General features: G+C 29.7%; 1 protein-coding gene across 1 annotated transcript in view; it reads right to left on the reverse strand.

Annotated features, from left to right (window-relative positions):
- Positions 1-1,462: 1,462 nt before the first annotated feature.
- The window catches only part of LOC146532475 (protein qui-1), a 91,108-nt gene continuing 79,161 nt past the window's right edge, over positions 1,463-13,409 (reverse strand). The window contains exons 20-31 of the mRNA XM_085195961.1: positions 13,177-13,295; positions 12,517-12,777; positions 11,949-12,119; positions 9,817-10,011; positions 8,537-8,735; positions 8,227-8,364; positions 7,211-7,297; positions 6,632-6,776; positions 6,370-6,442; positions 5,316-5,420; positions 4,552-4,627; positions 1,463-3,879 (exon numbers count right to left, since the gene is read on the reverse strand). Coding sequence (XP_085052087.1) covers positions 3,863-3,879; positions 4,552-4,627; positions 5,316-5,420; positions 6,370-6,442; positions 6,632-6,776; positions 7,211-7,297; positions 8,227-8,364; positions 8,537-8,735; positions 9,817-10,011; positions 11,949-12,119; positions 12,517-12,777; positions 13,177-13,295 — 1,586 coding nt within the window. The 3' untranslated portion in view covers positions 1,463-3,862. The remainder of the gene's footprint in view (positions 3,880-4,551; positions 4,628-5,315; positions 5,421-6,369; positions 6,443-6,631; positions 6,777-7,210; positions 7,298-8,226; positions 8,365-8,536; positions 8,736-9,816; positions 10,012-11,948; positions 12,120-12,516; positions 12,778-13,176; positions 13,296-13,409) is intronic.

Genomic DNA, 13,409 nt, shown 5'->3' on the forward strand with positions numbered 1-13,409 from the left:
CTAAATTCTGTTGTACTGGCACAATAGCTTTCTCTTTAGAAAATCCCCACAATATTCTAGTCCTCTTATTCGCAAACAACCAGAACAAAATGGAGAATGCACAGTGGTAGACTGTTATAATGTTAAAAAATACGAAAAATAAAGGCGTACACTTACTATTGTTATTTCTATTAAATATTAAATATGTCAGCTTATAAGTATCCAATATGGCTTGTTGACAGCTAAATGTAAAAATAAGAATTATCATTACAACAATAATTCTGGGATTACTTTCAATTTTACTTTTGTTTGTTATTAAAATACTTTTCAAAACTGAAATTAATAGAACACCATTGGTGATTAAAACCGGCCATTTTAGTATTATTAAGTATATGAGAAAACCTTTAAGATGATTTTCTATAGGTAGATTGTAACTAAGACGAAAGAGAACTGATATGACACCAGGGATCAGCCAAGCGCACAAAGAGACTTTACGTAAGCCTAGGGTGGCAACGAACACTCTCACAAAGCTGTCATACATTTGTTTGCTAAACACAAACATCCAAGTCACTAGAACCATTTCAGAATATCCCATCGGTAAAATGTCTAAGAAAACGGGCGTGAAATATCCGGTGCTTTCGAAAAAAACGTCGGCCACGTCGTAGATGTATCGAGTTCCTGTGTAGAAGAATCTTGCTATCATAAATTGGATGAGCAGTTGGTTTTTGTAGTTCTGCCTCCATTCGGTGAAGAGCAGAGCTGTCAGTAGAAGAAGAACCAAAGCAGTGAAACACAGGACCATTCCAATTGTGCTACATGCGAATGTTAATCCTGGCATGAAAGTAGAATTGCCTTTCGCAGTTATCATCATAATATCCATTTTTCTCTAATAAACTCTTTCCCAAATTATTGTTTATAAATAATGTATTTTCAAATCAAAGTTTGTTCTCTTATTAATTCGTTAAAACATGATATTGTACAAATAATTGATATTTTATCACTCCTAAACGAAAGAAATCTAAACTTTTCCATTTTTCCACTGTTTTCTACTTTATTTTCATCATCCTTTATGTACGTTAATAACAATGAGAGTACACACGGCACTCTTTCTAAAAAGCTTATATTACAGTAAACTGTTATTTAGTTGTAAACATGTGATAAACCTTATCTTTAGAAGATTAGAGCGTCCTTCAAAAAATTAATAAAACAAATCACAGGTACTTATTACTATAGTGTTCGTAGCAATCAAAAGCGATTTGTTGGGGGTATATTGTATTAAAAAACACTTAATAAATAAATTATACTATTTTAATTTTTAAAGTATAAAAGAAATAGTAAAGTTAAATATACTGTCTTGTTACTTAGATGTGGACCAATTTTTAACTATTTTTTCCTTAAGATATGTATTTTTATAAGGTCATGGAATTATCTTTAGGAGATTTTATGATTTTTATAAAGGTAGGTATATGAAATAAAACGCAAGTTAAGAAACACAGAGAATATATTTCAGATATAACATCACGACAGGTCCAAAATAAAACTCACACAAGTGAGAAATAGGAAACCACGAATATATAAAACTCTATACAAATAGTCAACAAGGTGAGTCATATTTTATACAATACAGCATTTGTGTAAACATGACTTTAAAGTAAAGACAATTTTTAGTTTTTAACCACAGATTGTCAAACTTAATACAAGAAAATTGCATTAAATTTAAGATTAATATTAAAAATTCATTTAAATTTATAATGAGTAAAAACGGATTTTAAAATAGTTAAAATCTAAAAATTGTCTGTATGTTTATAAGTATTTATGGATAAAGCGCTCGACAGACATAGGACAGCAGACAGATTGGTTAAACCTAAACAGTAAGCTTATACAACTACAAGTAAGTGCATCTACTTACGAAATATTATTGCATTTTCTAATTTACATAACATCTAATAATAATTAAGTTATAACCACCGTTTCTACCAATTTTCGTTAACATTAAAAACTGACTATTTAAAACGAAATATGGCAAAGGATCATTTTAAACTAAATATTTTCAGATTTGCGTAAGCATAAGCCATATTTATATAAATCAATTTCTTTTTTTATGATATTAAAAAAAATAACTCATCAATAACTTACTTCATTGGTTGTTCTTTTGAGTTAATTCTAAGTGTAATTCATTATTTTGGATTACTTTTTGAAAGAAAGTAAGCTCAAATTCATATATTTAAAATTTTAGTTAAAGAATTTTCCCAATACAAGACTGAAGACTGCATGTTATAAATGTCAAAATTTATCGCTGCAAATATCAATAAGTGCATCCGATAATATATCAACGTCAGAATTTTATAGCTCACACTGTAGAGGGGAATATATCAAACTTTACAATTGCAACGAGCTTTAGATGTTAGAGGATTATAGTTGACATAGTTTTGAAATTAATATTGTTAACGATTTACAATTAAAACTAGGTGGTAACTAGATTTAGTATTATATAACACTAAGTTATCATAGGGGTAACTTTAATTATGTACTTACATAGAAGTCTTTATAAGGGATCACAGTTTGGAAAACTAGTTCGACATAACCTTAGAACGAAGAGAATGTAGAAATGAAGGTATGCGATGTTTTGGGAAAAATATTACACTTAATTATATCGGATTATATATGATTTCGCCTCAAATGTGCATTTACTCTAAGCATTTCTAATAACTCTTATATTCTAAGGTCATTATGATCAGGGAATTATTTTTAAGCCTATAGTTAACAACTATTATTTATGTCTAAGACATATAAAATTAAAAACAAGAACAAAATATTTAAAACAAATTAACCTTTTAAAACAAATATACAATTATTATTCATTGTTTTTATGATTATACCAAATTAACTTATATTATCTAAATGAAGCGTGAAAAAAATTATTTATTAAAACGTAAAAGATTTAAAATGCCACTATCAAAATTGTATTTATGCACTTTTTCTTATAATCAATAAGTAACACGAACATGTACTTAACTATTTATAGATCTAAAGACCAGTTCTTTTAACTTAAGTATGATTAAAACATAAGTATAGATAAATGCAGAATAAATATATATACGCAAATTTAAATTATTAGTAATAAAATAACTAGGCCATAAAACAGACCTAAAATAATTGTAAAGTACAATTGAAAAAATATTACAAACAAAGTTTTAGAAACTGGTCTGAAAACTACACTATTTCTACAAGATCACATTGCATAGAGGCTGGAAGTCTAATATAACTTAGATAGCCTAGTCTAATGAAATTACTCCTACTTAATATAAAGGCAGAAACATATTCTTCAAATAATAATAACTTCCTTACGTTAGTTTCACCATTTATAAGTGATTAACGAAGATAAATAAAAGTATTAAAATAATCTTTAATAACACAACTTTACAAAAAAAAAAAAAACTGGTAGAATCAAGTAAATAAAAAATTGAGTTTCGTTATAATAATAAGTTTATACCTACAATATAAACAATAGCCGTTAAAATTAGTTAACTCTGAGTCGAACTTTTCTATTCATAGCATTCAATTTGTAATAATAAACAAAAGTTGGGAGCCAGTGGAAATAAATGATTGTGCAAATGCTTATTTGAATTGCAAATTGTTAATGGCTTTTAAGTATTTTTTATTGACCTGGCTTAGGTCTGTCATTTTGTTTGAATTGCAATAGTTGCAGGTTTGATTTCAGGTCTTTGTAAATTATAGAAATAGAAAGTTATCTTTATTTTTAAATTATAAAGTCAATTTAAGTAAAATAAATTATACTCGTAGGTATATAGACACATAGAGACCAGCTCTTTAAGTAATTTAAATTTAATGGTACTGAAATATGTTATTCGATACAAAAAGATCACTCCACCATGTGCTCTGAAAGAAAATTATTAAAAAAATATTATTGAGGTATTTTGATTTTTATAATAATGTGAAGTATTATTTAGATTTATTAACAAATTACAAACGATTTCTTATAGGTATTTAAAACAGCAGGATTTAAACCTCGTTTCTCATAGTCTCTACTATGCGATAAAAAAATAATATAAGTATATAGAAGAATGTATAGTTTACTTTTGTAAAAATCGAATAAACGAATAAACGAATAAAACAACTAAATAAAACGAAATTATGAGTACTTTTAAAAGTTATTCTAGCAAATAGCTAAAACGAGGACATCGTATTATTTTCATTTCATTCTGTGGTGACGTTTTCACAAACTTTGAACGGGATTTAAAAACATCAATGTTTTTTTTAGACTTCAGTTGAGTTTTAAGCGGAAGAAGTTGTTCATATTTTTACCTAAGCAGAGTTGATGATATTTTTTGAGTAATTTTAGCTTGAACCAAAATTTTATATCTATAATTTTTCTATTTTATTGTATGAAAATTTAGTAGACAAAATAATAGACATAAGTAATCTGAACTTAATTTTTGACCATATGAGGCAAAAAGGTCATTGTCATTAATTATATAGATTTCAGTATAGAAAATCAAACAAATTATCATAAATAGCACCCTATATAATATGTTAATATTATACACTAACCTTGTTCTTCCACTGGAGTGTGATCTTCATCTGATGAATCCACTTTCTCGATCAGAGAACTTTGCTTTGAAAGACACTGAAACAATAAAGATACGTAAATTTTTACTCTACCGCAAAAGTTGGCTATAAAAAGTTAGTTATAAGTTAAAATAAATACAAAAAGTAACTGTTATTTCTTTGGGCACAGACAAAAAATATACTACGCAAATTAAATTGGATCAGAATCAGAGATAAGAAAAGGTAAGTTCATCCATTTTATTTATATCTAAAAATGAATTTTGATAGTGAAACGAAAAAGTTCATAGGAAGACAATATTATATTTTTTTAATTTAAAAACAGGATATAAAATTACGAACATGTGGATGATTCTCCAATATTATATTTCAGCTACAAATTCAGATCAAATAAGATGTTCGATATCTACGAATGACAATAATAGCAAAAACGTTCGATTTCATAAATGATTTACCATACATCTCTAATGTGATGAACATCGTGTTGGTACTTTAATGACACAGTTACAAATACATACTAGTACGTAGTCTATGTGTCTTACATTAAAAAAGCTCAATAACTGTGTAAAGTAAACCTGTTTAAACTTGATCACAATACGAAATAAAATTCTAAAGATTTTCTTATTTATTTATTAAGGCAATTCTATGAAAAGATTTCATTAAAAGCTTTCTAGAGTCAAAAAGTTTTTATAGCAAATGAAAGGCAAACAAAAATGTGAATATTCGATATCCATATTAAAATAGCTTACCTTATTGGATCGTCGTCGCGGCGGCGATATTTTATTCCATAGAGCTTCCAGTTGGTCGAAGTGCTGGGATTGCGCTATCGCGGCCTGCTCGGGACCGAGGCTTACCTGAGTTTTGATAATGAACTTAATAAATGTTATTTTATTTTATTATTATTTTGTGACAAGTGTTGAAATTTATTTTATTATTATATTTATTGATCGATTTTATCAATATTTCATATTTATTTAAGTTTCGTGATGTTCAAAGTAAATAAATAATTATAATTTGATCCATTATTTTTTGGACATAAATCATTAATAAACCCAAAAATACATATATTAAACATTTTATAAAAAAGAAACATATTTAAAAAAAACAATTATTATCATTAGAATTTTATTGTATTATAAAATATTATGAAAAAGAAATATTGTAAAAAATATATAAAGCTACACTATTTACACAAAAAATTTAAATTGACGACCATCGCTTTTCAATTCACAACCAATTAACGATATAAACCAGACGATTTCTATTATAGCTTTAAGCGTTAGAGAGCTGCCTAGCTTTTACAACGCTTCAACAAGTTTCGTCTATTATAAAATAGGTTTGTATCAAAATTGCCTTCGATCCCAATTTTCCAAGTGAGTTAACTTCAGAATCGCAATTCAAAGGTAAAGATTGATGCGTGAACATATAACTGGATATGTAGGTATTTGCTGCTAATAATATATCATTGTAATAGGAATAATGGAATTGATAGTAATTAAAGCAAGCTTATACAACTATTTTAAAATTTTATTTTTGATAATAAAAGTATAAAAACTAAACACTAACACTTTGTTGTCGTGGGGCACTGAAGTGTCTTAATAAAAAACGGAGTGTCTTAACATTAAGTTACCAGGTTCCCTCTATCTACCCTGATAAGTACGGTATACAGCGTGAAGCTGTATAAATGCTAAATATATGAGTCATAGTAAATATATTACGTATATACGCAGGTTCAGCACAAAAGATAACAAAGAAATGTAACATATACGCGTATGTACATATACTCGTATTATTATATCTCACCTGTGAGCCCAAGTCTTTATTCTTCGCCTCTTGTATTTTCGATATTTCTTCCATCGACGCTGACACCGAAAACCTACGAATGATGTTTATAACAATAACATGTTAATTTTTCACATTAACAGCAATTTCTATTATATTGTCGGTATTCATATTAAATTAAAAGGAAAATACCGAAGATATTATGATTTCTAAAAATATTGAGTAGCGAGTATGTTGAAAATTCTCTATACTTAACATAATATATATAATTTATAACAATTACCGTCTCTTCAATCGTTCATCCACTTGTGCCATCATAGCAGCTGACGTCAAATGACCGTATTTCTTCTGCCAAGTGTACGTGTCTAGAGAAACTTCCTTCTTGAGCAACCTCTTCATCGGCCGCTTTGGTGCCAGAGGTCGTAATTCTAAATAAAAATTGATTATTTGTATTCTTATATCGATTACTAATTGGATAAAATGTTTGCGAGTTGGTAATCGATATAGAAATTGAAACGTAAATGTTACACCCCCACGGAAGCGTTAGGGCGCGTCTCTATTACGGCAAATGCGGGGGGCAATTACTTAATGATATTGTGTAGATTCGATCTTTCATTTTTTTATTAAAGCTATCTTTAGTTTAGTCAACGAGTAATAGCCGCCCTGTGTCTTTGGCTGATGAGATGGCAGTGTAGATTTAACGATACGTTTTTTTTTATTTTGCTAATTTTCTTCCCGAATGAACAATGAGCAATATTTAAGAAAGTTACGGCATGTATAAATCTATAATAATATTCCAAATTTTAACATAATTATAGTTAAACATGAAGTTAGTAAATTCTTTTAGCAAAAGTAATCTTACCATCAACGTCTTTAGTAGGCGCTGCATACGTCGGTATCTTGACGTACGTCGCCGGCGAGTTGTGCAAGCAGATAATAGGCAAGCAACCTGTTGAGTCATATAAGCTTTTGTTATCATATATTAAACCATTATTTATCTATTTAAATATTTTAGAAAGACTTTAACGAAAATTTGGAAGTAGGAGTTTAAAATTTGGCGCAGTTATAGTTTACATATATGGAGAACGAGTGCAAAATGCTTTAAAAACATTAATAAAAATACATTAAATTAATAAAATAAATGTAACACGCACTACCATATGTTTGACAATATGTAAACTTTTTTTATAAAGTGACATAGTTGTACATAGTTGCCATGACAACGGCAACGGCAATTGGTACTCTACTATGCTAAAATTATGATATACTCGTATAATTATTATATTAAAAAAAAAAACTATTTTAATATATCAATCATGCTATCCAGTTAGGCACGCTAAAATTCTGCTATTATAGCCTAAAATTTAATTCACATTAAGCACATACGCAATAAGCCATTGAAAATACCAACTAAATTATAGTCATCTGGATTTATGTAAACGAGTATTCTATTCAACACTGAAAGGATCCTCATTTTTTACTCCCGCTGAATAGTGGACAGATCGTGTCGTTGAATACTAATGAAAATGCATTCATCGAAATAGAATTGAAATTTTAACTGAAAATTTGTGTAGGAATTTTTTGAAATACAAATATGAAATATGTTGATCAAATATAGACTGAAAAGTTGTTAAATTTAGGAAAATTCAAGCTTTCATTTATTTATTTATAAAGAAATGTTTATTTACTTATTTATCAGCGAAGACGATAACCATACTTAATATTGAATACGGTTCCAAGATATGAGGGAATCTAGAGACGAGACACTCCATTTACTATTATGATAATAATACTTTTTAACATTTTTTAAAAATGTATTCTACATTTTAAAAAGGAAAAACTACGAAAATGTTTTTGGTGAGAATAATAAATACATACCTCTATCTAACAAGTGCACGACGATTCGGGAGCAATCACTAGTTATCTGGAAACCTAGCAACGGGACGTGAAGCGATAAGGAGGTCAGCGCCAGGCCCCGCTTCGTTTCCCATATAATAAGTGTTTTGTCCTCCGCTCCTGTGAGAGAAAAACAACTTCTGTATAATATTTTTATGTATGTTATTAATTTCTTTTTAATCAATAATTTTTTTTTAACTACATTAATAACTACAATTAATTTATAAATTTCAACCTAGTTTTTTCTGAAATTATAAAAAATAAGTTAAAGACAGAAGTAAAGAATACATACCAGAAACAGCTATCGACCCATCACCAGTCACCTTCACACAAGTGACTTTGCCCAAATGACCTGACAGCAAGTGGACGTCAGAGCCAGTGTTTATGTCCCATACTATCAAATTGTAATCCCACGAACCAGATACGACTTGCGTTTTGTTTGTTATAGACACAGCCACACAGGTTACTATGTCAGAGTGGCCCACTAGTACCTAGGGGGAACGGATGAATTGATATATTAATTGATATTTAATTGATAAGACTATAGACAATCAGTTCGTCCTCCTTTATAGGTTCACTCTGTATCCCCTATATGGTAGAGCAAGCATAGGGAACCTGGGAACCTTGGTTTAAGGCACTCTGTTCCCAACTTTTTTTTATTTCTTAACAACTTAATATATGAAATATTTACTCTAAAGCTAAACGAGTTTTTGGTCTTTCTTACACAATAAAAATATAGCATTAGAATAGCTAGCTCATGAAGTAGTTAGAAACTTTTAATGGATATATACGCGATGGCTTCGGTTTCCTATCGTGAGATTATTTATTTTTTATTTCTTCCATTGTCCACAGCAGTGTTGCTCTCCAATAGATGGAAAATTTGATAAAGGCAAGGTATTTTTTTTATTTCCTTTAAGGCAAAAACTTTAAAAACCTCCGAAAAATTCTAGATTGGCGTCCAAGTCAACTTAAAAGTAAGTACCCACTAACCTGGTTTAGTTACATACATATATAGTTTTATTCTTTTTTTAAATTAAATATTTAATAAAAATATATTTTTTTACCGAAATAAAGATATATACATTTTAATATTAATTCAGTTTTTTATTAAACTAAAATAATTATTATCAAATAATTGGAATAAACTACAATAGCATAGCAATATTATTAAACAAACAAAACACAATCTATTTCAATAAGGCAAAGGTATATGTTTACTACCACTAAAGCCATACGGACAGCGCTAATATTTTACGACGTCGTGAAGTAAATAGTATTAGATAGATACTCTGTTTAAGTGGAACATAAAATATGGACGAATATATTAAAAACTAAGTGAATTGAAATGAGAATTAAATTTTTGCTGAAACTTAAATAATAATACTTTTAAGCATTTTCCAATAGGACTTATGCTGTATGATCGTATGAATCAATACTAAAAACTTAAGCTAGCCATAATATAGGAAAGCAAAATATTAATTATAATATATGAAGATATTTTACAGAAAATCTTAGCTATTAACTATTTAAATATTATTTTTCCCATAATAAGATATTAGATAAAAAAATTACCTGAGACAACTTCCCACCGTGCAGCTGCCATACTTTCAGTGACATATCCATCGAACCGGTAACAACGTGCTGGGAGTCCGCCGTCAGCGCAAAGCACGTGACCCGTTCCGCATGAGATATGGAACGTTTCTCATCCCCACTGTCCCCTTCCGCCAACGCCCAAATACGGACCGAGTTGTCACCATCAGATAGTACCTGGGAATTGGAATTGTGTATTGAAGGACATTCGTTTATAATTATTATTTAAAAGATGTATGTATTATATTAAATTAATATAAAATATCTTTTATCTTATTAATATATTTTTTTAATCTGTTCTTGCGCTCATTAAAAATATACAGACGCAAAAAGCGAGCTTAACGTTAAAAAGCTCTCTACCAGCCTATTATTAATTGTGTTTCTTTTTTCACATACCTATATTAATATAATACGTATAACGATAGCATAATATTAATAATTGATTTTTTTTCAGCATTATGTCTTAACTTTACTATGCTAAAAACAAAACTGGAAACATCCTTACCTTTTCAGTCCACTACTATCTAATCTCCCATGAAAGATTAAAGACCGTAATGACAAAAGGATAATCGACAAGATCCCCCCATTAATCTGAGAGAATCGTGACGGAGTTTCATTTAAGTTTACACCATGAGACAGCGTGTTTCAAATTTGCTTAATGGAAAAAGTTTTTGACTGCGACAAGCAGGATGGAAGCGAAAACTGTTCAAACTTGTTCAAAAATACTATAATGGCTGATTACAGAACACTAAAGAAAAGCGACAGTACGGTGAAATTGGAATTTACTCAATTTCTCTTAAAAGCAATCTATCGTTGACATTGTCTTTTTTAATCTGAAGGACTGGAAAGTAGAGGTGAGTCTCTAATAAACGTCTTGTTTGACGTCTATTGATTTCGATGATAGATGGAAAAATCCTTTTTGTTGTCCAGGATTAATTTGGCGATAATTAGAAAATGTTAACTATTTATCTACTATATATTATCAATAAGAAAGCTTAGGTACTAAAATCTTGGCCAAGTAATGTGAACTTATTTTATTAAGACATTTATTATATCTTTAATTAAACACGTATATTAAATACAAGTTGTGGATGACTGCTATTAAGCAGCTAGATGTATCAACCTCGGAAACTTTGAGATTAGTTTGCGTGCAATATGTCATAACGACATAAACGCGATGTGTACATTAGTTCAGGTAAAAGCAATTTTCTTAGCATGAAATTGCTTTACAATTTTTTTAAATATTTATTGCAAATTTATATTTTCTTTTCTTCGATATGCTTTCGAGGCAAGGCGCGGTGTTGAGTTCCGCCATTCAACGCGTAATGCTTCTAGAATTCGGCGGAAAACGGGGAATAGAGTGTCTTACCACTAGGTGCCCTCTTCCTACCCTACTTTTTGCGGAATACAGCATGAAGCTGATAATAATAATCGTGCTTTACTTTGTATTTTGACCAAAACGTTAGTAAATTTTTGGTTATTTTCATATATCAATATACATTTTTGTTCTCTACATAGAAAGGGAGTAAAATTCCTTGGATAAGTAGATTAGTAAACCACAAGCCCGTAAACGTATAACTTTGAAAATTTCAAATTAAATTGTGTGAAAATGGCTGCACAGAATGTTAATTTTCCTTATCGCTTTATAATTTTGTTGTAACTTCAGCAAAATGAAATCATTATTTGGAAAGATAAGAATTTACTGTAAAAATATGACGTATTCATTTAATAAAATATATTTTTTAATAATTATTTCAGTAACCTTAGTAACCTACAGTAATTTTGTCTATGATTATTAATTTTGTTATCGATCAAAAATATATTAATAAGTTAAACTCTACGGCTTTAACTGCATACCTCTTCGTTACTATTTCTATATTTTATTTATAACCATGAATAACTTCAAAATAAAAGTATTGTAACTGAAAAATATAGTTATTTATAAGAAATCACAATAAAAGCAAACAAACGAATAAGTTTTTTTCTGTCAGGGTTTACTATAATTGTAATGTGTGAACACACTGAATTTTGAGTAATTCAGCCATTCAATATTTAAAGGCTGCTTTATACTTATAATAACTTAGAACATTATAAAATGCTTAAATATAACTTACCGCATACTTCATATTAAGTGTGACATCAACACTAGTGCTGGGAGCGTTAACCGAATGCAGCACAATGCCGGAGTCCACGAGCCACACGTGGACGTTGCGAGCTCTATCCCCCGACATCGCGCGGCGACCGTCCGACATCATCAGGAGGGTTTGAAGAGCAGACTGATGACCCTGGTTTATTTTAATATTTTTTAATTAGCAAGCAATTATATAAAAGTCAAAAAAGTCAAAATATTTTTATTCCATAAAAATGCTTAACATTTACTTGCATTTATAATTATTGTGCTCTATAAAAGGGAGCATCAATTACTTATTATTAGGGTAAAATAGATTAAAAGAAAGTACTTTGTCCCGCCTAAATTTCTAAACCCATCTTAATGAAATTAGACAGGGAATTCCTTTTGTATTAGGATTATATGATGTATGCTATAAAAAATCTTTTTCGAATTCACTTACATTAAATTTCTAATAACCACATAAATGTAAATAAAATGATAAAATATATTAAATACGAATTTACGGACAAAAATTAAGATTAAATACAAATAAATATATAGTTTTTCCTTACCTTATAAGTCAATGATGGAGAATTATCAGCCAATTGCCATACAACAACAGTCCTATCCTCAGATCCACTGAGCACTAGCAGATTATTGGGGCTGAAAGTGACACAAGTGATGTGCCCCATATGACCACTGAGGGTAGTTTGCAATCGGTGTGTGGAAAGTTGCCAAACTCGGACTAAGCCACGGGCGCACCCGCTAGCGGCGAGTTGCCCATCCCTAGACACTTCTAAACAACTGATCGGTATTAGTTCGCTTTGTTCTGCCTGGTGGATACAATAACTTGTTAATTTGGTTTATTTTCAGCATTGAATTTGTAATTAAATAAGCTTTTCCTAAGAACATGTTATGTAAGTTGTTGAGGTCGTCGTAGCGCAGAGGCACAAGTGTGTGACTGTATACGCGACGGTTGCGGGTTCAATTCCCACTAGGTGAAATTAATTATTTTTTGTTTATATTTTCATTCCTCCGTTCTGGTGGTTCTGGTTTCCTCCTCTGGTTCAAATCGTAATGCGTCCAGAATTCAGCTAAAAATCGGGAACGGAGCGTTTTAACACTTGGATAATTTCTTCATGTGAACGCAATTTGGTTACGGAAAGTGTTTCTTTTTTTTTATAAAAAAAATAATTATTAAAATATGACAATAATATGTATATCAAACTAACCTGTAATAAAGTGACGTTTGTTGTTGATTTCGTCTGACGCCGCTTCAGTTGCTTAGTTGGGCGGAAATTGGTAAGGTTGTCCTCAGTGTGGAATGAATATATTGTTACTCTATTGCCACCTTAAAAAATATAACACTGTTATGAGTCAAAAAATGTAAAAAATAACTGTGTTTTAGAACGTTACTTGTTTTAATAAAGCAAAATCATGGTATAAAAAATGTTGCCAGAGAAAA

This window comes from Heliconius melpomene, chromosome 13 (assembly GCF_056956725.1).
Source record: "Heliconius melpomene rosina isolate 202511_hmr_F chromosome 13, ASM5695672v1, whole genome shotgun sequence".
In the NCBI taxonomy this organism is placed as follows: Eukaryota; Metazoa; Arthropoda; class Insecta; order Lepidoptera; family Nymphalidae; genus Heliconius; species Heliconius melpomene.